Raw genomic sequence first — 27884 nt, forward strand, 5'->3', positions numbered from 1 at the left:
CCTGCTCTTGGTTGGGTGATTTCTACCAGCAATGTGAAACTGACTGCAATGAAGGGTGTCAAAGTGAAACTGGACAGAAATACAGACTGGAGATTTATGAACACTAAGTGAGGTTTCTAAAAAATTAGAAGAAAGGACAGTGTAGGTATGAAAGGCTCTAATTTTGGATAAAATTTTGGAGAGGGGAGAGGGGGAAAGGGGAGAGGGAGATAGGAGAAGATTAAGGTTAGTTTTCATCATACCCTCTCCAGGGCACTGTGATTCAGATGGTCCCTTGAAGGACCTGATGAAGGTTCAAACTTTTAGTCTGTCTTTCAGGTTATAGTATTTTTATGGTACCATTGCCATTTGGGTTCAGTTTTGTGACCTGCCCCTTATTAGGTATGTCAGCATCTTAGGAAGATTCAGGTTAGGAGCCACAGATTAGTGAGACCATGTGACAATTATCTTTCTGTGATTGGGTGAGTTCTCTGAGAATGATCTGTTCCAGGTTTGAACATTTTTCTTCAAATTTCATTGTCATTTTCCCTTACTGCTGTGTAGAATTCAATCATGTACATATACTACACCTTGGTTATCCGTTCTTCTAATGATGGGCATTTGGGTTGACTCCAGCTCTTAAGCTATTATGAATTGAACAGCTATAAACATGGTTGAGCAAATCTGTCTGAACTGAGGCATGGAGGTTTTAGGGTAAATGCTCAGTAAGGGAATAACTGGGTCTGTTGTTAACTTTATAGTCACACCTTTTCAGCAAAGTAGTTGTACCATCTTACATTCCCACCAACAGTGGATGAGGATTACTGTTTCTCCGCATACTCTACAGCATTTGTTTTCATTCGATTTTTTAATGTTTGCTATCCTTACTAGGGTAAGGTAGAATCTTACAGTTATTTTAATTTGCATTTCCCTGCTGATTAGGGATGTTGTTGACTTTGATATTTTGACTTGGGATGAATTTTCATTTTCTTTCAGATTAGCTCCAGTTTTCCAATCTGAATAAAAAGGTTAATAGCTCCGTATTTCATGCTTAGGAGACAGTGTGCTGAGTATCTAAAGTACTGGTTCTCATTACCTCATCAACGACAGCCAGTAGTAGTAGTAGTAGTAGTAGTAGTAGTAGTAGCTTAACAATATTATCTGTATGTCATTTTTGCCAAGAAATAGTTGCTGTTCAGTTCCTTCTGTATTTAGCATTTTAGTGACATTATTTGTACTTCTTCAGAATATAAATAAATTCTTAATTTATCTGCAACTTACATTTTCAGCCCTGTGTTCTACTTCTTAAAATAATAGACTAAATACAAAGTTTTTATTTGATATTGGTGAAATTCTCTCCTCTCTCTTCGTAATCTTAATTCCTTCTTAAATGTAAATTTTTTCTCACTGTGACACACTGAAAATATTACTTCTCTTCACAAACAAGTACAGTACCAGCATCATTGGTTACCCATGGCTTCTTTCTAATCGTAAGCATAAAGAAAAGCAGGCAGCAGTCTAGGCAGTTACAGTTAGAAGAGATTATGCTATTGATATTTTTTAAACTTCTTTTGAAAATTATTGACCATGAGCATAGACTCTTCATCCTAATTCTAATGCATTCCTGTACCCCATAATCTTTGAGAGTGTTCACCTCTGCACTCTGCCTGTCCAGCTGTTGTCTTGTACAATTATCAGCAGGTTATTATTCTGGTATGAGCTGTGTCATGCTCAAAAGTGGGATGAAAAAAATGTTAATGAGCCTGCATGAATGTTGGTTGATGAAGGTTAAGTGGTTGCAGATATGCTGTCTGCATTTTTCCCTGTGACTGTTCAGGCTGAGGCAATGGGTTCTGACGAGACACTGCAAACAAATGGTGCTGATTGACACTTCCTGATTTCACATTAAAATGTTATCTCAAGGCAAATTGTGTATCTCAGATGAATAATAGGCGCTGTGGTGTTGACCCCTGGGTGCAGCTCAACACTTCAGAATAGTTTTATCTCAGAATCTTTAATTTTTTCCTCATTTCAGATTTTTAAATTCATTTTTGTATTCTGCTTTCTTTTAAAGCTGTGCCTGATATTGTGAAATAGCTGAAAAGATACTGAAAAAGCTGTTTTACATTTATTGTGTCCTTACATTTTTAGAATATCAATTTTACATTTTTATTTAGTGTCAAATGAGAATATTATTCTCCATAGCTAAGTAAAAAAGCATGGCCCAGGATTCACTAGCAACATACCTTATGTCCTTGTGTGTTTGCATGCATTTTAAATGATGGCCCAAGTGCTCTTTCAGTATTTTTTTGTTTATTATTTGCGCTATGTGTGCATGTATACATGTGTGTCGATGCTAGAGGACACATGTCTGTACACCTGTGTGGATGTCAGAGGACAACTAGGTGTATTCCTCTCAGCTGCCTTCTATCTTTTTTGGAGATTAAGGTCTTTTGTTGACCTGTAGCTCATCAACTAGCCAAGCCTGCCTGGCCAGCACTCCCCAGGGATCTGCCTGTCTCTGCCTCTCCAGTACTGCACCTGGCTTCTTTGCTCTGGGTTCAGAGGATCAAATTCAGGTCCTCATCCTTGCAAGGCAAGCACTTCCCAAAAGGAGTAATCTTCCCCAACTCTATTTTTGGTTCTTTATCACTGATTCCAATTACACTCTCTGCATGTGCACCAGGGGGCACACATGCCTGGAGTTTGATTGTAGTGGCTGGATGCCCTCATGTACCAGTTTTCTCCCACCCCTCTCTCTATTTCTTTCTCTCTCTATATGTGTGTGTGTCAAAATTAGCTCTCTCTTGCTGTGTGTGTGTGTTTAGAAATTGTTCACATTGGTTGTCGGATAGTATTTTATATGCTATCTATCTATTAAATGTGTACCTTAAATAAAATTTTATTTTGATGAAATTATAGTGCAAGGAACCATGTTAATTAATGTTGGTGAAGTATTTTTATTACATCCACTATTATTAATTGTGATTTTGAGACACAAATTCTGTGCTTTTTAAACTGTAAGTTCTGTACAAATAATATCTTTTGACCTATTTTTAGCTATTTTCTCCTGCAAGGAAGAGTGTTTTGCATCTTTTTACAGAAGGATAAGAATGGGAACACTCGTTTAATAATGCTAGAATTGTAAAATTAGTAATAACCATTTCTGCCATTTTGTCACTTAAAAGATGAATGAAGAACTTGAGAGCCTTTCCTGAGACTTCAGAACTTTGGCAATAGAAATACCATTTGCCACTTGAAATTTGGACTGTTGAACTTTGAGAATCTGTTATGTGTTTGATGAAGATAACTCTTTGTAGCTCATTATCTACCTAATGCATAAGCCAAAGTAATATCATTATTATTATTATTTTGGTTTTTCATGGTAGGGTCTCACTCTATCCCAGGCTGACCTGGAATTCATTATGTAATCTCAGGGTAGCCTTGAACTCATGACAATCATCCTACCTCTGCCTCCCAAGGGCTGGGATTGAAGGTGTGTGCCACCATGCCAGGCTATTTTTTATTAATTTTTATATAAACATATTTAATGTGGATAGCTGCCCTTTATTTAAACTAAGAGATTCAAGTTTTTTATTTGTAAAGAATACATGATTAAAGTAAATTTATGAGTACCTTTGAATTCTGAAGTAAACAGGGCAGGATTGTTAATATGCCTCTCTCTATTTTTATTTTTGTATGTTCTGAGAATAAACCACATGACTTTTTGGATGCCGGGCAAGTACTGTACTCCTGAGCCACATCTGCAGTACTGTCTTGCACCTCTGTTCAGTGATTCTTACATCACATTCCTCTGTAGGAAAGGGTCTCCTTATCTTCTAGCCCAACATCTTTATGCTTAAGGACTGCTTTTTCTAGAAGCTGTGTAATCTCTTTTGTATTAAATGTTGAGGTCTTAGTGCAAGTGTTTTATTTTTCTTCTGTCAGTGGTTGAAATTAGATATACAGTCATATTCCTCCAAGCCTAGCTGGTTCCAAGCATTATATGTAGGATGTGCTTATCTGCCCTCAACAACTGGGGCTCTTCCTTCAGTTTATGAGCCAATCATGGTGAGTCTTTCAGCCATCCACCTGACCAGCTGACCAGCTAGCCAGCCAAGCAGCTCCATATGGGAAATCCTCCCCTTTAAGCAGTGCTATCCTAGCTCCCAGGCCATATGGTAAGCCAGGTAGTGATATCCTCTTTCTTTATGTATAATAGAATCTCACAGAAAAGAAAGACAGTAAATAGGCAGACAGAATAGTGGTCATAGATTTTGGTGCTGTGCAAATAATAAACAAGGTTTGACGACAGGTGGTTATGGAAGGCCTGTGAAATCATGATGTTTAAAAGGTTACTCAAAGAAGATGGAATTAGCAAAAGAAGTGATTGTGGGATGAGACCTCCAGTCATAGGATGTAGCACACAGAGCACATACAGAGGTCATCATGTTGAAAAGAATTTAAGGGCTGGAGAGATGGCTTAGCGATTAAGTGCTTGCCTGTGGAGCCTAAGGACCCCAGTTCGAGGCTCGATTCCCCCAGGACCTATGTTAGTTAGCCAGATGCACAAGGGGGTGCATGCATCTGCAGTTCATTTGCACTGGCTGGAGGCCCTGGCGTGCCCATTTTCTCCCTCCCCTCCCCCTCTCTCTATCTCTCTCGCGGCCTCATTCTCTCTCTGTCTGTCCCTCTCAAATAAATAAATAAAAACAGGGGGAAAAAAGAAAAGAATTTAACAACTACCAGCAGCTCAGTGTGTCTAGGGCTCACCATGGAAGGGGTACAGTAATTGATGAGGCTTATTAACTGAATTGCTTGGTAAAGCTTCAAGGAAGCCTTTGGTCTGAAGACTGAATATATGATCATGGAAAGCAGAGAGAAAGAAAAGGCCAGTCCAACAGGAATCATGCTTAGGAACAAAATGGGAGATTTATCACACACTGAGATGCTCAAAATGTTGAGTATATGATAGTGATGCTGGCCCAGTCGGACAGAGTGTGTTAGAGAAGCCATGCCATTTGCTAGTTATGAGCAATTGTAATGCCATATCTTAGTAATTGATCTAAGAGCAGGTTTCTTCAACAGGTACTGACTCTGTCTTCTTCAAAGGAAGGTATAAAAACTGCAGTTACGTTTGTTCTACCATACTTAGAAGCTTATTTAACACAAATGGGCTCAATGTAGGAGTTTTTTTAAAAAGAATTATTCAGCAATACCTAAATATATTTAAACAAAATTAAAAATCCACTGCATATGGGCACAAGTGGCATTGGAAGCAAACTTTCATGAGTTTGATTCTTACAGGTTTGCTTGTTTATTAGGACAGGCACCTCCAGAAGCATTGGATTTCATGTGTGATGATAATTTTGAAACATGCCTTTCTGTACATCAGTACGTTGTACCACAAATAGGCCTGAAACTCTTGCCTTTGACAATTATATTTTCTAAAACTCACCTTTTCTTCTACATTCTATATAAGACTTTTTAAGAACTATGTTTTATTTCACTGTATGTTTAGATGCGTGCCAAACATATGTTTATATATAGAAAGGAACTTTTCACAGAGGAGCAAGAAAAGAAGTACCTTCCAATCCTGTCCCCTATTCATCTTTCAAGACCCACAAGTAATGCCACTTATTCCATGAAGATTTTTCGATTCATCTATGAGATGTTATTTTTTGCTTCTTTGATCCTCCAAAGTGCTCCATTGATCTTTTTCCTTGATTGGCCTCAAAGAATTGAGACAAAATAAGTCCTTTGAAAAATTTACTAACCTTTTCATAAACTCTTTCACCAGGCTTCTGATAGGATAAATATCAAAAGATGCCTGACCCCTACGCTACCTCTGCCTTGACATAATGATGGTATTATTTTATGTCTTTACCTCTGGGTGCCTTATTGTTCCAATTCTATTTGATGCTCTTTTAAGAGCAAGCCCTGTGTTTTACTTTTCTCTGTCCATCTATGGCTAACTCAGTGACTTGTGATTGAGTGAGTGAATCAATGAGTGGATGAAGAAAAGTAATGAAACCGCTAAGATTTTCTCTAGAATGACAAGGAAGCTCTTGTTAAAGCTCCACATTGAGATCTCCTGCAGTCTGGTTGCTGTCTTTCCTGTGAAAATGGTTTCATCTTGTATGTTCTTTAGAAATGGAGATTGATACAGTGGGAGTGTTCTGGAATCAGAAATGTAATTTGACAGGGTAACAGTGGCCTGAAATCAAAGGGGCTGATAAGTAGTATTTATTCTACCTCTGGATGGGTAGACATGTGGTCTTGGAGAGACCAGTCATCAGATCTCAGTTATAGCTTCAATATAGAGTTTCTTCTAGTTTGGCACTCTAGAATTCTCTGAAACTTGTAATCTTCTTTAAGGTTAAGAAATAAAGCCATATACAATTTTTAACAAACACCAAAAAGATCGTCATGTTGATGCTTAGCAGAACTGTGCTGTAGATGGTAAGTTGGTTATACTTCTTTTTTTATAAGGTAATAAAGTGATTGGCAAGATATGATTGAAAATAGACAACAAAAGCTAATATGTGTGGATAAATAAAAGAATGTACACTCTCAACATGTTTTTTGAATCAATCTGTCACTGTGTAGCTCAGCATGGCCTAATACTCAGTATTTTCATGTCTCAACCTGGACTGCTGGGGTTATTGGTTTGAATAACCATTTCTGGCACATCATAATAATTTCGATAGTATAGTCTTAGAAACATTTAAAATGCTTATCAAAAAGAACATCTCTACTCTGTTAAGCTGTAGCCACATTAGGTTGCTAGCTTGATAGACTATGAAGTTGTTAAGAAGAATGTGCTTCATTATGTGTACAAACATGGGAAAATATCCAGGGTTAATGTATTGTGAACACATGTCATATAAAATCATGAAGGAGAAAGCTAAAATGCATATTTATCAATATCTTTAAATTATATACCTTCTGTCACACAAATTAATGGGGCAATTATGTTGGCAAGCAGTGTTTGTTTTTTTTACTATTTGTTATTTTTATAATGTCTTATATAGGTAAATGGAAATACATGTCTCATGTGTTACATTCCTTTTGGGCATTTGCATACACTTGTTTGGAATAAAAGATTTTCTTTATCGTTCTTCCCACTGATTTAATTCCTTACAGATTGGAATGTAATATTGTATAGACTAGTATAGACTTTTAATTTTCCCCCGAGTTAGACTTGCAGGGATAGCCATGGGAATTCTTAATCATGTTGGTATAGCACATAACCCTGAATATATATCTATGGGCCCTTACCGCGTGTTCATGCCCCTCCACCACACTTACACAACATCTGCCAGATGTACTGTTGATTGAGCCATGTACCATCTCATTCTCCAGCTTGTCCAGTATCTACAATGAGAATTTTTTTTTCTCTTGAGTTCTGGACTAGAGCTTATATAGACATTCAGCACTAGGGTTTCCCACCTCTCTGTTCTTTTGCCACTCCCAGCACCACTTGCCTAGCTTCTGTGACTCCCAGAGGCCTCTTCCAACCTATTTCTATCTGGAGGTAGAAGAAGGGCCTGCACCCGGTGGAGCTGCATCTAAATTGGGATGCATCCCTTTAATGTCCTCTAAATTCTTCCTTGGTCCAGAAAAGGCTTTTGTGTCTTTTATGAGCTATCATTTCTGCATATGCCACATCCTTCTTAGATTGATATAGTTAAAGGTAAATTTTGTGACCAAGTTTTTTTTTTTGTGGTGTTTAAGTACTCAGTTCTTATAATTGAACCACATGGCTTTCAGAATGACCATCTCACTGTTGCTATTACGAGAAATCTAACTTTCTTTTCAATTTTAAGGAATAATCTGTAATTTTGAGGTGAATTTTTCTACAGAGTAAATGAATGTCCTTCATCCTGGCATGGCTCCCCTATCGGGAAAAAAGTTCTAGAAAGCCACACAAAATGTCTCCAGTTGTCATTTCCAAATATTCTGTCTTTGCTGTCCATGAGGGTGGCATGAATCTTGGTCAGTTTTCATGCCATGGCACTTGAGGAGCTGTTAAAGAACTAGTACCCCAAGTATGGCAATCCCTTTATCTACTGAACCCTCTCCCCAGTACTTGTTACTGTCCCTTTTAATTAGAAAAAACAGATTTAAAGGTTTGGTATAGAAATCAAATAATATGGATTTCATATTTCCAGTGTGAAATAAGCTAGGCTTATAATCTTTACTACTGGGAGATTTAAGCAGGAAAGTCATGAGGTCAAAATGCACTTTGATGACGGAGCAATATCGTATCTTTAAATAAAATAATTGTAGAAAAAAATATAGGTGTGTGGATTTAGCTCAGTGCTAGAGTGTGTATCAAGAATGTGCTAGGCCCTGGGTTCATTCCTGAAAGGGCATGCATGCATTTGCTCACACAAATATGTTTTAAGGCATTTTAAAAGTTAGAAATTTTGACATATGGCAATAAATAGGTGTACTTAGATGTCTATGTTGTTTTTCTGCTTTGTGTTTAATTTTGACATTTTGTACTTTAACTTTTATTATCTGACATTTTCATGAAGCACTTAAACTTAAAATTTTCAATGAGCTAAATGTGGAATATGCACTTGGGGTTAGTTCAGTTGCTATACGAATCTTGTCTGCCATGATGCCTACCCGTGCTCATGTGCCAGGTGGCCAACATTACTGTAAAGCAATTTTTTCTTACAAGATTTAAGGCACTGTATTTCTGATTAATGAAGGTTTCCTTGCTTCCTATTCATTGAATGATTCCATTAAGTATTTTCTGTTTTCTTTAATAGCAGATTTGGTCAGTATGGTAAAATAAGATTTTTTTTTTAAGAGTGGAAGGCAGGCTGGAAGACATTGGGAAGTTATTTAATTTAAAAATATCATAACTTTAAATATGGATATTTTTAAAATAATTTTATTTATTTATTTGAGAGTGACAGACACAGAGAGAAAGACAGATAAGAGGGAGAGAGAGAATGGGCCCGCCAGGGCTTCCAGCCTCTGCAAACGAACTCCAGATGCATGTGCCCCCTTGTGCATCTGGCTAACGTGGGACCTGGGGAACCGAGCCTCAAGCCGGGGTCCTTAGGCTTCACAGGCAAGCGCTTAACCGCTAAACCATCTCTCCAGCCCAAATATGGATATTTTGAAGAAGGCAAAGTATTGCCTATCTTGTGAGTTTTTGCTAAAACTTTGACAGTTAAATGACCCAGGGATTTCTGACACTATACTGGTTAAGCTCTCCCCTTTCCTTAGACATTCTTTGGGGAGAGATGTACACAGGATCAACATACAGAAATAAGTACCAGTGGGTTGTTAATTTGGCTTTGTTTGAATATGGGAAGCGATCCCTGTTGTATCTTGGTTGTGGGTTAAGGGTTTGAGGCTGAAATCAAAGGCCAGCTCAGTGCCTTTTCCAGAATCTCACTCTGCTTTCTATATGTGCTGCCACCTACATGCAAGTGGAGGGTCAGTCATTTCCAGCTAGGGAAATGCTGGCAGTTGTCAACGTCCCATCCACACAGGAAGGAAGGAGATAAAAGGTGAGATGACTATTGCCTGGGCAATGTTACACTGGCTGAAAGATTTTATGAAGGTAATTCTTTTTATGTTTAAAAAATAATGTTTAAATATATACAATATATATTTTTAACTATTTTAAGCATGCTTAATTGCACAATTTTGTGGCATTTCATCACTACCATCCGTCTCCACAGCCTTTCATTTTTTCCAGTGCACATTGTGTGTCCCATTAAACATTGTTTTCTTTCTTCCATCTAAATGTTTCATTTCTCCAAATATAGTGTAACATGAATTCTTCTAGTTCTCCCCTAACTTCTTCCTTCTTCTGTGGAGGCCTGTAAGGGATACGTGGATTATAGTTAGATGGTGTCATGAATTTTTTTATTTTTTTTTAAAGATCTGAACATAAGACAGACATCTCAGTTTGGGTTTGCAGGATCTGGCATAGCATGAGATTGGCTAGGAGGTAAGATAGAGATAGTCGTGTTGTGAAAGGTGGTGGTGGTGGTTGCTGTTTTGCTTTTCTTGTGGAGTTTTAAATTCAAGTATTTGTGAGGACAGAAGTTAGCAGAGTAGTTGATTGTTGGAAACACATCAGACAAATAATGGTGCTCAAGTTAGTTAGGCTGACTGACTCAAAAATGATGGAAACACTTTTTGGAACCATCACAATGCAGAGGTGAAGAGCCAAAAATTGAGGAATTGGGAAATGTCTAGATTTCCCAGCTGAGCTAGCAGAGTACCACACAAGAGGGGCAGGGTAAGTATTTATCAGCCTGAATGACAAAGTTTGCATGGAATCAAACACATCAAGCTTCCTGTCTTTAGTGCTCTGGCATACACATTTTCAGTTTTATAATATTTTTATCTATTTATTATGTGTCTGTGAGGGAGAGACAGAGCGAGAGAAAGGAGTAAAAGAGATGGAGAAAAAGAGTTAGTATGGGATAGTATGGGAGCACCAGGGCCTCCTGCCACTGCAAATGAACTCTAGACTCATGCTCCATTTTTTTTTGCATCTTGCTTTATGTGGATACTGGGAAATGGAACCCAGGCCATAGATCTTGCAACAAAGAAATTTTAACTGCTGAGGCATCTCTTTCTCTGGACACACACATTTTCTGATCAGAATTATATTTACAACAACCCTGTTCTATGGTAATGTTAATCCACGTGTGGAGAAACATCTTTGGCTATTAACTCTAGGAGCAACATGGCAGTGCCTCACTCTTTTAATAGGAAGGCAGATGTTAATATGACATTTGTGTTAGCACAAATACAAATCCCTTCAAGCTCCCCAAAATACCACATAAGTATGCCCCAAGTAGAAGTTAAATATAATGTGAAGTTTGTCTTCTTAATTAAGACTGACTGCTTTACTCTCAGTGAAATTCCTTCTTTTAAAGTATTCTAGAATAATAGTCACTTTTAGGTTTTATCATGCATCTTTTTTACTTTGTGGTAATCACTCTGGCCATTTTGCAGAAGTGATGTTATATTTCTTCCCACACGGATAAGTCAGGGATGCTGTACTCACTATTTAATACAGCATTGCCTTTTATGTTAATTAACATAAATTCTTGTTATTGTTATATCCCAAGTTGCTTTGAACTATGCACAAATACTCAGAAGTTGGCTTATTAAATTTTTTTCCATTCTGTACCATGCTTGATATCCTGAATTATCTGTGTTCTCATTTGGACTCACTCCTTTTTAGAAATTAAGAATGATTATAGAATTCTCATTCTTTTTATAATAGGTCATTTTCCTTCATCAATGCATTGTCTTGCATTAGCATGTCATGCATTAGTGTTCATTCTGCTTTATAATTTCTGTTGGTATCACCAGAGCATGTGTAGGAAAAGCTTATAATGACACAAGTAGTTGTTAGTAATAAAATGATTTTTTAAATGAATATATGTATTATTTCACAATGGAGAAACACCAATATTCAGAACAAATTCACAGGAAAGAAGTACTAGTTTGACTCCTTGGGTGGGGGGTGGTGGATATTCACATACCAAAAATGTCAGAACATTTTTTGAGTTATTGGATTGAGCTCAGAAAAATCATGTGAGAATTGGATGTGATTTTCTTTCAGGGGAATTTTTAAACTTTCTTAGTACATCCCTCTCCTTTGTATTATAGATATTCTTTATCGCCAGCATAGTCAGCAGTAAAATGTAAGGTGTGAGTGTCCGTGTATGCACACATGGGGAATATATGTAACAGGCTTAAGTTCTCATTCTTCCCTAATACTCATTATTTGTAAGGATAAAATTGTTTAATGTATATATTTAAAAGGTAGTAATATTTTATTTGACTTTACTTTTTAGTTTTATCATGAAAAGCTTTGGTTATAGCAGGCTGTTCATATAAAATGTGGTCTCAAGAACTTGTTTTTTTTTTCCCCCATTTGTGGAGGTTTTGCTCTTCCAATGGATTTAAGTTGTTAATTTATGTTATTGAAGATATCTGGTGAGATTGAGCAGTTTGTATGAAATATATTAATTAATTTTTCATTTCTCATATGGGGTAGGGAGATGAGAATAACAAGGCTGGTGTTTATGATGGTGCCCAGACTTGTAATTCTAATTCTTGGAAACTGAGGCAGGAAGTTTGCCACAAGTTTGAGGCTGTTATGAGCAAATAACAAGTTCTAGGCAAGCTGTTGCTATATAATTAGACCTTAACTAACAAAACAAAAATGACAAGGACAGAGGTTGAACCCAAATTATTTCTGTCAATGTAGAACTTGTCATTTTATGTTCAATTTTTGTAGACTATATTCAGAATGCCTATAATGTTCTGTGCCTATTTAATAATGGAAGAAATATGGAGGTAACATCATAGGTTTATTAAGAAGTGAATTTCTTCTCCCTGCCCATGTGGGACTTGAGTTTATGGAAAAGATCTTCAAAACGATTTATTCTGTGATATTCACTACCAAGATGGAATGCCACAGAATGAGATATATGTATATATCTACTGTGCTTTTGATGTTGGCTGTATTTGAAATAATTTTACAAAAATTTTATTTAGTACTTGAACCACTCTTTCTAAATATTGTATAATTCTTTGCCTTGAATGGTTAAAAGCTTCTTTTTGGTAGTAAAATATTCTGTTTAATTCTGGAAGTCATATGTTAATATTTGGATAGAAAACCAGCCTATGTATTTTTCCCTGATGATTTTTGATGTAGTTTGATACACAGCCATTTATTTATGTGCCTAGAAATATTAAACTAAGCTTGACAGATCAGATATGACAAAAACAATTTATACAATTAGGATTTTTCCATACCAAAGCATTTACTTTGATATTTTGCCAAGGGTATATTGCCTACCTAGAAAAACAAATGCAGTTTTTTTATGCTTTTTCTTGTGTGTTACATATTTTGTGTCTCTAAGCTACCAAATCTTGCATAATACCATATTATCATGTCACGGCCATCAGTCCAGTTAGCTCCCAGCAGCAGTGTATGTTCCTTTCTTAGATTTTTGTATAGTCTCAAATCCCTACCCGACTGTCAGTCATTCCACTTACAGTGGCTAAAAGAGTAATTGAACTCTTCCCGAGGTTTGCTCCATTTGAGAGGTAGTGATGAGGGGTGAGTTGTCTTTTCCTTCTGAACTGGTGAGTTATCCAGAGCTTTGGTCCTGCTCATTCGTTGTGTTCAGAAGGCCAAGCCAAGAGTAGCCTTCCTTTGCCCGTCCACACCTGGTCACCTTCATCTCCCTCTCACTGAGCACATAAGGCATGAACACATGGCATTTCATGTAAAACTAAGAATGGGTGTTTTCTTTCTCTTGTGTGCTGATTCAGCCTGCTTTCCTCATGTGGATTCTATGTCAGAGGTCACTCTAGGCTTGCTGTGTTAGACGGTCATTACAACCAAGCTCCTTTGACCATCTGCAAGGAACCTCTGTGTTCAGTTCTCCTCACCTACCCAATGAGCAGGCTGAGTTAGAGTTTATGGAGTTTGGACATTTGTTCTTAGCATCTTAAACTATCTGTAATTATAAAGCAAAGAAGAAAAACAAAAATGATTAAGTTAATAGGTTTTACCCATTCGTTCACCTCTTATTCTGTTTGAAAACTTTTAGTACCACCAGTGTTTCATTCCTAAATACTTTATTTATTCTCATCCTTATTGTAGTTAAAATTTGTAGTGTGTGTGTGTATACACACAATTTTTTATCCTTCCAAAGTACAATATTATAATTTATAAAAACAATTCATTGTAAGCTTTAACATGTAAAAGATTATGACATTTGTATTAGATGAGTTGGACTAGAAAAATTTAAATGCTCCATATTTTTAATGTTTTATGGGGCTTGACTTTTTGAAATAATGGGTGATGGGGGAGAGAGAGAGAACAGAGGGAGGGACAGATAGAGATAAAGGGTAGATATATGAAGGAGAGAAAGAAAGAGGTCAAAATTTTAATTTTTTTTAGATTTTTCTCGTGTGTGTGTGTATACACGTTGAGTGCAATCTGCTTGTGGAGGTACTTAGTGTGTGTGTGTGTCTTCCTGAATTATTCTCCACCTTCCTTTTGAGACAGGATCTCTCACTGATTCAGTTTGTCTAGCTAGCCAGCTTTTCTTTAGGTATTTACCTGTCTGTACTTTCTCAGTACTGGAAATACTGTGTGGATTTTGGGGATCCAAACTCAGGCTTTCACTTTTTACAGCAAGCGTTTTACCAAATGAAGCATTACCCTGACATCCCAAAATGCTGAATATTGAAGAACAAACTTTGGCATATATTAAGCCAGGGAATATCAATAAAAATATCATATCCAATTACTAAAAACATTACTTCTCTAGATATTCCATTGTAGTCAGAGAAAATTGGTTTTAATGTTGTTGTCTCAGTAGTACATGCCTATCTGCAAAGTGTATGTTTTATAAATAGTGGAATATATTGTAAAATTTATATGGCATCTATGACAAAATTTATATGGAATCTAATTCCTAAAAAGAAGAGTCATGTTTTAAATCAGTTTGATGAGAACATAATGGTAAATGAGCTAGAATCAGATGTGTAATCATGTACCACAGAAGTATAATTTTTAATGGAATATTTAGTGTGACAGAAAAGATTTTGAAGGCATTTTAATACATTTTAATCATGTCGTTTGAAACTTTGCAAGTAAAAAAAAGCACCAATAAAGTGAAAATGTAATTAAAACATATTATTTTAGCCCCTGGCTCTTGCCAGCATAGACAACTCTGCATGTTGGCCTGGTCCTGACTTAAACCTGTGGGAATTGCAATGTGCATTGTGAGTGATCACACCCACCTTTGGACATATTCATCTTCTTCCTGAAAAGTAGAGCCTTACATGGCCTCTCTATGAAGTAAGATTAAACGTGTCTCCAATGGCATAATAGCCCAATACAAGTACTGATGATACTAATAATTGGACTTGATTCAGTGTTTCATGTTCTCCAGGAGGAAATTGAGTCTTCCAGTGGATGTGTGTATTAGTCAATCTTTAGGAGGGGTTCCATCAGTGCTGGGTCCATTATACAGGTGGCTTTATTGCTGAGCTGCACCCTCTGCACCTGCTCCTTCTGTCTGTGCAGGGAGGCATCTATTGTCTTAGAAGAAACCATACCTAATCAGTGGTTATAAGAGATGGGTCTGGAGTCCAGAATAGACTATCATGATTTCAAGCCTGTGTCCCCTGCAGGGTCCTGGCATGGTTGGTAGTTTTCACAGAAATTGTCAGCATGGCGAAATGAACTGCATTTTGTGCAAAATTTGTTCTCACTAAATGCCCTACTGGTCTGTGAGTCCTGTGCAATGAGTCTTTCCACTGTTGGTGTACTAGTCTACTTTTTATTTCTTTCACCAAGTCATAGGAGCTTAGTAATTCATTAAGAAAAGCAGCTTATTTACTGCAGAGTTCTTTGATTTCCTGAGTCACTCTATGCCTGGATTGGTTAAGAACCATTAGAGACAGGGACAGAAAGCTAGAGGGAAATCAGGAAGGGACAAACCTCTGAAAAAAGTAACCAGAGCTTAGTAAGATTAGTCCCTTCCAAGAGCAGTCTCAGTGGCATAACAGGCCCCACTAGTCCTACCTTGCCAAGTTTCCCACCAGTTAAGCAGCCTGGGCACCAAGCTTGTAACACATAACCTTTTGGAGGACCTAACAATCCCATATACAACTTATCAACATTTAAATGCTGCTTTATTGAATTTTCAACCCTTTGCCCAGTATTCCATTGGCAAATGGCAGTCCACTGTCTGGCTGGTTTTCTTTTTTCTTTTTTTTCTTTTTCTTTTTCCTGAGGTAGAGTCTTACTCTAGCTCAAGCTGACCTGGAATTCACTATGTAGTCTCAGGGTGGCCTCAAATTTATGGTAATCCTCCTACCTCTGCCTCTCCAGTGCTGGGATTAAATGTGTGCACCACCACGCCCGGCTGGCTGATTTGTTTTTAAAACTGTGTTTCTAAATTTGGATGATGAGTTTCATGTATCATCTGTGTATTTAAGTAGACTCATATCTCATATCACTTCAACATGATTTATTTCAACCTTGTGTTTAAAATCCTGCTTCTTCTCATACTTCTGCTCATCTTCTCACAGCGTACTCCCCTCCCTTACCTGAGCAATGGTGAAAAAGATATGGAAAATGTCGATCTGTGAGATTATGAGTACATTATACAGTAAGATCAGGACAAGTCTACCCCTTATCCTGTTTTATTTTTTAATCCAGTTGGTTAATATTCCTTTAGCCTCTGTAAATGAAGAGGCCAAGTTTGCTTCAAACGTTACCATTGTGTTACCTAGCTTTCTTCTTCCCTAGTTAAGAGCCTGTCCAAGTCAGTCAGGTGTTTTTCTTTTTCTCACTGTGGTGAGCAGGAGAAACACAGTGTCAAGTTGACTCAAGCAACTGTTGAGTGCAAGTCCTTGTAGGTTTTCACTAAATGTTGCTGAAAATTTAAGGCTGCTTGTATCATTCACCTTTTTTTAGGAACACTAGAGCATGCTATAGAATTTAAGAGATACCAATGATCAGAAAAACTAGTCAGCCTAAGTATTAGAGCTGGTGTTTCCCTCAGGAATGAAGAAAATGAAATACATTTACTTTCGAACAGACATAGAGGACAGACTAAGGGAAGTGAGCACGCTAACAGTCTCAGTTCATCTGAAAAAATCTAGTCCAAACAATATGACAGAAACAGGTTGTGTACTGGGAGGGAACTTTTTGTGTTGTAATTTGGTATTTAGGAACTTGTTACTGTTAATGGAGTACCTCTTATGACTTAACCTGTATCACCTTTTAATGATTGTTGTCTTGGTATCTTCACATCCATTTTTCTCTTGCACATGACCTGTGGATGTAGAAGTGATCCTTAGACTGAACTTGTCTAAACTGGACAAGTCCAAACTTGTTCCCCACTTGTTGGCAACCAAGTGAATACCGCCAGCATAATCTCTGTAGGTGTTTAAGGACAAGGTTTCTCTTCCTTTATGCCCTCGTCTGTGAATTCATACACACATTCAGGCATACTTACCCAGAAGAGGATGTGTGCATATCCATCCAAATGATATGCACAAGGCCACTTTTGTGTGTGCCTCATGCCCTAATGGCAGCACTGTACATAAAGTCTTGCCCCTTCCTGCTCCCCGCCTCTGTTCCTTTCTCCTTTCTCCTTCCTTCCTTATAAAATACTCAGTTTCATTGTATTTTAATTCATGAATATATCACACTTTGATCACATCTACCCTCCCTCGCTACCCTCTTTTACTTTCCCTGCTCCCTCTTTCTGATTCTCTTCTACTTACCCAATGCTCTCCCTTCCATTTTCATGTCTTTTTAATTTTCCTTCGATTTATATATGGCTTATTTCTCATATTATGTTGAACTCCAGTTATATCCATTTTCCTGTGAATGATTTGGTTTTGTTCTTTTCAATGGAGTGGTAGTACTGCATTATGTGTGTGTGTCATTATCTGTCTTTATCCACTTGTCTCTTGATGATCACCTCACCTATTTGTGTACTAGCTATTGAAAGTAGTGTCCTAGATCACATGGTTGTACAGGTATGTCAGTGTTTGCTGATGTTGATTCTGTTAGTTATGTAAAGGGTCTTACTTTCTAGTGGACAAAGAGAACCAATGTCACTGTTGTGATATGTGAATAATGAATGTTTTAGACCAAAAAGAAAGAGGCAGAGAGCAGTGGTGATAGTGATGCTGGATGAGGGGTGTGACCTCCGTAAGGCAAAGGCCTGCCAGTAAGATTTGATAGGACTTTCTGTCTACATTTCTGTGATATGGCTGCAAAGCTTTTTAGTTGACACTAAACCTTTATGAGATGGACACACTACCTACCTATTGTGCTAACTGCTAAGCACCTATTAACTTTTTATGTTGCAGTGAAAGAGCGAACATGTGACTATAAAACATGAATAGGAAATTCAGCAAAGTTTCTACACAACATCCAGGCCCCTAATTTATGTGTCCTCAGGACATCTAACCTATTAAATCAGTACACATGTCATTTGTGAATAACACTGTATTAATTCAATAATTATAGGAACAGATCATATGATTGGGAAGTTATTGTTAAGGTGTCATATCTCTTGGCACAGGCCAGTAATCATAGCACTCTGGATGCTGAATCAGGAGGATTGCCACAAATTCAAGGCCAGCTTGGGTTACATTGTGAGTTAGAGGTCAACCAGAGCTATGTATCTAGATCTTTTCTCAAGAAAGTTAGGAAAGGAGGGAAGGAGGGGGAAAAAGAGAAGGAAGGAGGGGGTGAGTGAGTAAGAAGGAAAGAAAGGATAAAAGAAAGAAAATAAAGTATGTCAGAGTTATTTATGAATGCTTTGAGATTCAAATAAAATTCAAATTGATTTACTTTTTGGAACTTTTTAATTGTATAAAAGTTTTTTAAAAATGACAAAAATTTAGGAAAGGAAAAAGATAAAATAATTTGAAGAGCTAACTAACTAAAGATATGGTATTTAAGAGACAGTGATAGGGGAATAAGATTAGTAGCTCATGGAATAATAGAATAGAATTGGAAGACCCTTCCCAAAACAGGATTAATATAGCTCCAGAATAAGTCTAAAGATGTACTGTCAAGTCAATTGAGAATGATGGCTGCTTATTTGTAAACTGATAAGGAAATATTTACCTAATAGATGCTTCGCGGACAGTTGATCTTTATTTCCTACTATGTTCTATGATACATAATGTTTCTCATAAGAAGTTATATTTTCCTAACAGTATTATAAAATACATAGATAGATAGATACATACATACATAAATGCATACATGCATGTACAAATGAACACACCCACATACACATGTTACATATGTTTCTTTGATGAAAGTGTACTCCTGCCCTTGGATGTCTAACTGCTCCAAACATAGGTCTATCCTTTGTTTTACAGAAAAACGAGATGAGGAAGATTTTGAAGAGAAGAAAGCCATTAAGAGAAAAATCAAAGAACTTAAATTTCTAGATCCCAAGGTTGCCCAGAATCTTTGTAAGTATCATATATCATTATCAAAACACATATTGGTAGACCCCCCCCCCCCAAGGTAGGGTTTCATTCTAGTCCAGGGTGACCTGGAATTCACTATGTAGCCTCCAGTTGGCCTTGAACTCATGGTGATTCTCCTACCTCTGCCTTGGGAGTGCTGGGATTAAAGGTGTGCGCCACCAAACCCAGCTCGGTAGTTTGTTTTCAGTTTATTGTTGTTGTTATTATTATTATTATTTTGGAATTTTGAGGTAGTGTCTCACTCTAGCTCAGGCTGACCTAAAATTCATTATGGAGTCTCAGGGTGGCCTTGAACTCATGCTGATCCTCCTACCTCTGCCTCCCAAGTGCTGGAATTAAAGGCATGTGCCACCATGCCCAGCTGGTAGTTTGCTTTTAAATTGGTTAATTTTATGGCTTGCCTTTCATTTTGTTGCTTTAATTTCCTTGTTTGAGTAATAAATTCAAAGATAAATCCCTTCATGTAAATTATTAGATTAACTTTTCAGTAACATTAATAGGGGGCTGGATTAATGGCTTAGTGGAAGCCAAAGGCCCCAGGTTTGATTCCCCAGGGCCCACATAAGCTAGATGTATAAGGTGCCACATGCATTTCGAGTTTGTTTGCAGTGTCTGGAGGTCCTGGCATGCCCATTCTCCCTCTTTCTCTCAAATAAATAATAAATTAAAATTAAAGAAAAAGATTCACAGATACTAAATATAAGAAAAGAATTTAGGTTGAAATTCTACCTCCCATAATTGAAAAGAGAACCACACTTTATTTATGTTCCTGTTTTTTCAGTGTAAAAATAAAGACAAGGAATTCTGGTAATGACATCACACTTTGATAAAAAGTATTAGTAATTTACTAATTCTTTTATGCCTCTGATTCTATATTATTTGTGATACTTGATCGCACATGAAGGCAGTTGAAATATTAATGAAAATAAGAATGATGAGTGAAAGGAATCCATTATTCCACCAGAGCCATTCAAATCCTTTCATTCAAAGGACTGGCTGGAAATATTTTAGATTTAATTACTGTTACAGGGTCTAATTACTTAGTGTTGAATTTTCTTCTTGACTGCATTATTATGAGAAAAGGAAATAATTTTGTTCCTCTCTCACTTCTTATTGCATCTAAAGTACATCAGAAATAGTTCTTCTTGGAGCTGAGATAATTTGACCTGTATATATTACTTTCTGATGGTACAAGAGGGATTTAATACGTAGAATCTACAGAGATGAGGAGCATTTATGTGGCTTTTAGTTTCTTTCAGTTGCTACATGTCTCCAGTAAGCTTTAGTATATATTGGAAACAAACAATTCTCTAGCAAGAAGAAAATGTCCTCTGCTGTAAATGGTACAGTTGACATTCCTTTTATTATAGTTTCAGAAGTAAGTCTACTTTGTCCACACTATGACAGATCATCATCTTCTTATAATATAAGCAAATAGAATATCTTCATGGAATAGTACAGAGACATTAATGCTAGTGACTGATAATCAGTCCTTTATTGTTGGGTACACATTAATTGCATATCCTTCTTTCATAGAGGGATCACTGTGTGATAGGTTTGGGCCAATTAATATGTAAGTTGAGGTGTCATCACTTTTGAGTGAAAGCTGTTAATTGCTACTGTGGTCTTTTCCCATTGCCAATCAGAATTGTCTACAGAGTTGTGCTTAACATTGTGATAACAGGATCATAATATAGCCTCTCCTCTCTGTTACAAGATGGACCTTTTGTTTTCAATTGGAAATTATATTCTCTCTGTGTACTTATTGAACATCACTGAAATTTTGGGGCCCTTTACACAATATATGTCTATCAGAGTTACCTCTCTGCAAGAACATCTCAGTTCAAAGCATTGCATTATTAGTGTAGCTGTCATTAAATAGTTCTGCTCTGTGGTCTAAAATTTCTGATTTGTTTTGATAATTATATGTGGCCTCTCTCACAAATTGGTAGTTTTGACTCGAAGTAATCTTATTAGGTTTCCTAAAAGAAATTTTTGAATACAGTATTTTTTGAATGGGTCATTCATGGTGATTTAGTATAAGTATTCATCTCAAAGTTGAATAATTAGCCTCCTGGATAAGGTTATTTACTAATTATAAATTATAACAATGTGCTAAATAGAATGTGCGCAGTAGTTAATAGCCTGTGATAAAAGCTCTGGATTCCCTTTATGTGTTACTATTGTGTTTGTCCCTTTATATTTAAAACAGCAGAATCTAATGGATTTTGCAGGTAATGAACTTAAGGTTGTTCCTTCTGACAGTAACCAGTAGGCATAAGATATATGCATGCATCTGTTCACAGGTTCCAAAGTCACATTATTATAGTTAAGAAGACTGTTGATACTATTGTCTTTGGGTAGAGGGCATATATATCATTTAATGAGTAGCATGCTTTAGAATATAAGATTAAAGTATTCAGAATGTATGTACCCTGTCATATTATCATGTAATTCATGTTAGAATCATTCTTGTTTTTGCCCTTGCCCTTTTAGATTGTACCAAAGGTGTTATAATTTAAGCTTTACAGAACTGTAGTAGGTATAGTTGGAGTCATAGTTGGTTGTATAAGTAATGTTGAGTTGTGAGATATTGAATTCTTATTTTGATTGTGGTTTGCACACTGACAACTGGTTTTAAATGAGGCAACTTGACTTTCATAATTCATTGAAAGGACTTTTAGAATTCACCAGAGCTGTTTTGCTTTTGGTTATACTTTCTTTCAGCAAAGTATCTGATTAAAATCAGGCCAAGAAAAGGTGTATCCCATGACTGAGTTTCCAGCTCTCCCACCCCAGTGGAATCTATGTTACCAAGTTAGGAACCCATGCTTGCACTACCCCACGAAGTACCAAGAGGCTGTACTGGACCTCTATGGTGTATGAGCCCCACATGTCTGCCTTTAATTTCCCAGTCCTCCAGAGGCTGAGCCAATGCTCTTTGGCTTGAAATCCACAGCATCCATTGCAATCATGCTGTTAGCAAAGACTTGCTTGAGTCAGTATTTCTAGGTAACAAAGTTACTGTCATCCCACCTTTGTGGCTTTTTGGGCTCCAAAATATACAAAGAAGCTGGTGGTAAGATTGCAGATATCCTTGTCTCAACAATAAGAAGCAGTTCAAGTGAGAAGTACTTTATGTTTTTAGAACTTTATGATACATGGTGCCCTCGTGTGCAGTTAACTGTTGGCCAGGTGACGAAGAAGCTCAGTAAATTAAAAAGTAAAAACATTAATAATGAGTCTTTGGGAGCAAATAGTGACAGCAGTGAAGAAACGGCTTGTTTTCTGAGAGAGTATCTTGCAAGTTCGCCCCTTGCTGTTCTCATACTGGCATTCATTCTTCCCTAACCTCCTGAATGCTAAGATTAAACACATAGGCCAACACAACCTGCTACAAGCCAGCATCATTTGTGACATGGAAACATAATAGTAAAGATAGACTACAAAAGTATTATATCTCATGCAGTGAAAATGATAATATATTCCCCAGAAGCTGTTTTTGAAGATTATTACATTATAAGACTATCAGAGTATAAAGAAAAATAGAAGTGATGTTTAGAATTCTCAATAGTATATCATCTTGCCTAATTCCATGTAGATACTTTATCATGTAACTTTTGTCTAAAATGGGACATGTTGGGCTGGAGAGATGGTTTAGCGGTTAAGGCACTTGCCTGCAAAGTCTAGAGACCCAGGTTCCACTCTCTAGAACCCAGGTAAAGCAGACACACAAGGTCATGCATGTGCACAAGGTGGCATACACTTCTTGAGTTCAGTTGCTGTGGCTAGAAGCCCTGGTGCACCAATTCTGTCCCGCCTGCCCGCCCTCCCACCCACCCGCCCTCCCGCCCGCCCTCCCTCCCTCCCTCCCGCCCTCCCTCCCTCCCTCCCTCCCTCCCTCCCTCATAAAAAAAGAAACAAATAAATAAAATTGCTTGGGACATTTTAAGATTTAGGCAAAGGCAACAGATGTTTCTCCATCATGTGTTCTGTCTATAGTGATTTTTAGTAGTACAATACTGATAATATTATTTTCAGGTAGAAATACATTATTTAGCAGTTTTCTTAAATTGTTTTGTTTGAACTATTTGGTAGAACTGAGAAATAATATACAGGCAATAACATATATTTAGACAAATATTAAATGCACATACTGGGGTTTTCTCATTGCAATGTGATAGATGTATGTATGTCAAAGATTTTAATTTTTAATTGTAGTATATCAAGTATTTTATTTGTTTAAAGTCATATAAAAATGAACACCATTCCTATGGTAGGCAAATAATGAAGGATTCAAAAATCAGCCTGGCACCTGCTCAAGCAAGCAGGATGGTTATTTATATACTTATTTTGAAACTAGAGAAATGCATAGAATGTGCTAATGAAAGTTTCCCCCACTACTATATGAAATGTATACATTCTCTCATTTTATGAATTTAGTTTTGATTTTATAAGCAGAACCACATCTTGGATTCCTTTATTACCTTATACATTATGAACCTTTCCCCTCTCTCTTAGCAATCTTCCTGAGCTCTTTCCGGGTGCCATATGAAGAAATCAAAATGATGATATTGGAAGTGGATGAAACACAGTTGGCAGAGTCTATGATTCAGGTAAACAATCAGGCAAAGCTTAAATGGCAATATTTCATTGCAAACTTCTCATTAAATAGTAATCTGTAAGTGAAGCAACATTCTCAACCCCAGTCATTCAACTGGAAAATCATTGCTGCATAATTAGTTTTAGCATAACTTCTGCATTGCCAGGAGATAAAACTCTGCATCTTCTCTTGACTGAAAACTAAATATAATGCTATCAAGATGATTACATTTCAATTATTTTAAATGACTGCGTCTGAAAGGCAAATTGTTTAATTTTACATACATGTTTTAGATTTTGTTACATTTAAGAGTACTGGCATGTTAATTTAAATTTGTTTTATAGGGTTTGTCAAGTGTTTTTCTTTGGCTTATGGAATTGTATTCCTACTTGGTATAGAAGATTGAGGGATTTTTCTTTTTATTTAGTTAATTTTACTATCAACCCTTTTTCAGGTCCTAGAAGAGCATAGTAAATATTGGTTACACAATTTTCTACATTTATTTAGTAAGCATGTTGATTAAAGTTTTTCACACATAATTTTTTTTAAGTGTACCAGTATTATGCCAAAGTTACTAAATTACATATATAAGGGACCATAGATATATGGTGAGGGGATGTCTTCAGGTTACCATGTTTTGTTCTGGTAAGGATACACTGCAAATGGTGATTTTAAAAAGCAAATGAGGCCAGTGAGCCAGGTGGATGGTGCAGGCAGGCCTGTCATCTCTGCCCTCAGGAGGCTGAGGGAGGGAACACAAGAGGTCCAGGCCTTGCTGGGAGGCCTGTGGAGGGTCAAAAAGAGAAAGAATAAGAGAAACCAGAGAATAATTTGTTAATGTCAAGAAGTGATTAAAATTATTTTAGCTGTTCTAACCCATCAGTTCATGGTGTCTATATAGGTGGTTGCAAGTCTTGTTCTTCCTTTCTATTATTTTAAATATGGTGGTGGTGTATTTTTGCTTGCAGCTTGTGTTTTGAGTTTCTCAGACTCAAAACTGTGCAACTCAATAACTTTCTGTAAGCACTATTTTTCCCCCTACAATGAGTTTTTTCTATTATTGCTGATTGTTTATGTGACTTCTTGCTGGGAGCAGATGCCAAGTTTCTTAAGAAAAAATTTTTACGCCATACATGTTTACATTTCTGATAGTGATTTTGTTAAATATTTACAGAGTAGCTTTTAACTTGGTTACATGAGTGCTTTAGATAATCATGTGAATTTTGTGGTTTGGAGATAGAAATCAAGTCATTGGCATTGTATAATTCATATCCATTGTAGGATCAGCTTTACCCATTTTTTTCTTTCTTTGTTTCTTTCACTTTCCCTTTTCCTTCCTCTTTCCTTCCCCTTTCCTTTCTTTTCCTTTCCTTTTTCCTTTTTCCTTTCCTTTCCTTCTTCTTTCCTTTCTTTCCAAATTTGCATGCAAGGGCCTCTAGTCATTGCCATTGAACTCCAAAAGCCTGTGCCACCTTGTGCACATGTGTCAACTTGTGTTTGTGTCACTTTGTGTGTCTGGCTTACGTGGGATCTGTTGAGTGGAACATGGGTCCTTAGGCTTCACAGACAAGCACCTTAGCTGCTTGGCCGTTTTTCTAGCCTTTTATTTAATCTCTTAACGTAGTGGTCTCTTTTGACTGCTGTAACCATTTGCCACAAACTTAATAGCTTAAGATAACAAATTTATTATGTTATTGTAGAGAATTATCCTCCTTTGGCTGGAATAAGGTGTCAGCAGGCCAAGATTTCTTTCTGTGGGGCACAGGGAAGAACCCTAGTATCTGTCCTTTTCAGCGTCTCTCGGCTGCCTCCCTCACCTTAGACCCTTCCTTCATTCTCCAGGCCAGCATGATTTTATCCTTCCTTTGTTTCCTGATCACATTTCCTTCTCCCTCTGTGGCTCTGTTAATAATTTTACTTTAGTGATTACAATGGATACTCAGTTCATCCAGAATAGTCACCCTAATTTAAGCTCAGCGTCTAGTAACTTGGATATCAGCTATATCTTTGATTCCTTTTAGCATATAAAGAAGTATTTTGGGAAGTAGACTTGGAGATCTTGTGGTTGTGTGTGTCCTTATTCTACATAGCATACTTACTAAATATAAAGTGAATTTTACGAGTTTAAAACCTAAGAATATTTTGGGTATAAATAATATTTTTTTATTCATCAAGAAATAAGAACTCAATAGCTATTTGTCCTCTTAATGATTAATTACAAATTTTGTCTTTATGTTAACATGAAGTACTTACTACTTTGGGCAGATTAAAGTGGTAAAATATTGCTTTGTTTTTTTATTTTATTTATTTATTTATTTGGTTTTCTGAGGTAGGGTCTGTCTCTAGCTCAGGCTGAGCTGGAATTCACTATGTAGTCTCAGGGTGGCCTTGAACTCTCGGAGATCCTCCTACCTCTGCCTCCTGAGTGCTGGGATTAAAGGTGTGCACCACCGTACCTGGCTACTTTGTACCTTTTATTAGCTTTGCTCAGCTGCCATGATTCCATTTTTGCATATGTGGTATTCATATGAACTAGATCAGTGCAATGCTGGTTTTCATGCCACTTCATGTGTGATTTGTATTTATTTGAGAGGGAGAAAGAGAGAGAGGTGGGCGTTCCAGGGCCTTTAGCCTTTGCTGTTGAACTCTATCTGGCTTTAAGTGGGTACTGGAGAATCTAACCTTGGTCTTTGGGCTTTAGAGGCGAGCACCTTAACTGGTGAGCCATCTCTCCAGCCCTCATACATCATTCTTTACCCATTTAAAATAAATTCATACTGGTAATAGAGCTTGTGCCATCAGTCTTACTGATTTCTTGTGGTAATATCAAGGTTGCTACTGTGTGAGGTTGTATGAGAGACAGATTTCACCTTCTTGGAGTTTGTATTTGCAATAATAGATGACATATGCATACATAGTAATGATACAATGTAGGCTTGGCCAAGATTGAATTAGAACTAGAGAGTATGTCTAGGGAATGCACTCTGTGTTTGTGAAGCCACTGGTACTTAATGGGTAGTCAGGCAGGGGGCTAGAGAATAATAGGGAAATTTTATGAGAAATGCAGATGGTCAGTGATAATACTGTGAGCTATGAGGGGCACTCCTGTGTTTCGACAAGTTGTCTAGTTTAACTTGATAAAGCATAAGATTTTTGGATATGTGAGTCCTTTGGTAAGGCTTTGAAACTAAAGGAAGCTTGGATTCACAATCATACAAATTACATTTATTTCTAACTGGAACATGAAAATTAATAAATTTCTGATAAAAGATTAAAATGTAAGTGTGTATTAACTAAAGTATTCATTGGCATATGGCAATGTGAAAGAATGCTGAAGGAATTCAGATGCTTATTGTAGCAGTTACCTTGTTGCTGGGACAAAACACCCAACAAGAAGCTGCTTATGGAGGGGACATTGATTTTGGCTTAAGGTCTTGAGAGGAAGTTTCATCATGATGAGGAAAGCGTGACAGAGCAGACAGCTGGGATGGCAGATATTGTGTATTAGCTGGGAGGAAATCTCAAGAGTGAGCAATTTCTGAGCACCCTTCTTCAGCAAGGCTCCACCTCCCAAAGGTTCTTCCACATTACCAAATTGCAACTGTTTGGGGGCCAATTATTCCAACCACTGGGAAGCATTATGGGGAACATTTCATTCAAACTACCACACTTGTGATAAAAAGTAACTTGGACAGGGCTGGAGAGATGACTTAGCAGTCAAGATGTTTGCCTATGAAACCCAAGGACTCATGTTTGACTCTCCAGGTCCCCTGTAAGCCAGATACCCAAGGTAATACAGTATGTAATTTTGCATATGTGTACAAGGTGGCTGAGTTACATTTACATGGCTGTAGGCCCTGGCATGCCAATTTTCTCCCTGTCAATCTTTCTCATAAAAAAATTTACAAAAATCCAGGTGTGGTGGCACACGCCTTTGATCCCAGCACTTGGGAGGCAGAGGTAGGAGGATCGTTGTGAGCTCAAGGCCACCCTGGACTACATAGTGAATTCCAGGTCAGCCTCAGCTACAGTGAAAAACTACCTCAACAAACAAACAAACAAACAAAAATTACAAAAAATAAAATAATATACCTTGGACAGTAAGTTGTCAGCTAGAACAGTTGAAAGAAAATATAAATAAACAGGTTCTTTGGTCACAGGTATGTCCACCAGGAGATTTCAATTTATATGGTAAAATCCTGTATACTTTGGTTGTTTTTTAAAAAGAATTTATAAAGGTATTTAT

General features: G+C 37.1%; 1 protein-coding gene across 4 annotated transcripts in view; it reads left to right on the forward strand.

Annotated features, from left to right (window-relative positions):
* The window catches only part of Diaph3 (diaphanous related formin 3), a 530142-nt gene that overhangs the window by 242034 nt on the left and 260224 nt on the right, over positions 1 to 27884 (forward strand). For all 4 annotated transcript variants that reach the window (XM_045145419.1, XM_004651009.2, XM_045145418.1 and 1 more), the window contains 2 exons: positions 18922 to 19017; positions 23557 to 23651. In XM_045145419.1, the coding sequence (XP_045001354.1) occupies positions 18922 to 19017; positions 23557 to 23651 (191 nt within the window). The remainder of the gene's footprint in view (positions 1 to 18921; positions 19018 to 23556; positions 23652 to 27884) is intronic.

This window comes from Jaculus jaculus, chromosome 3, assembly GCF_020740685.1.
Source record: "Jaculus jaculus isolate mJacJac1 chromosome 3, mJacJac1.mat.Y.cur, whole genome shotgun sequence".
Classification (NCBI taxonomy): domain Eukaryota; kingdom Metazoa; phylum Chordata; class Mammalia; order Rodentia; family Dipodidae; genus Jaculus; species Jaculus jaculus.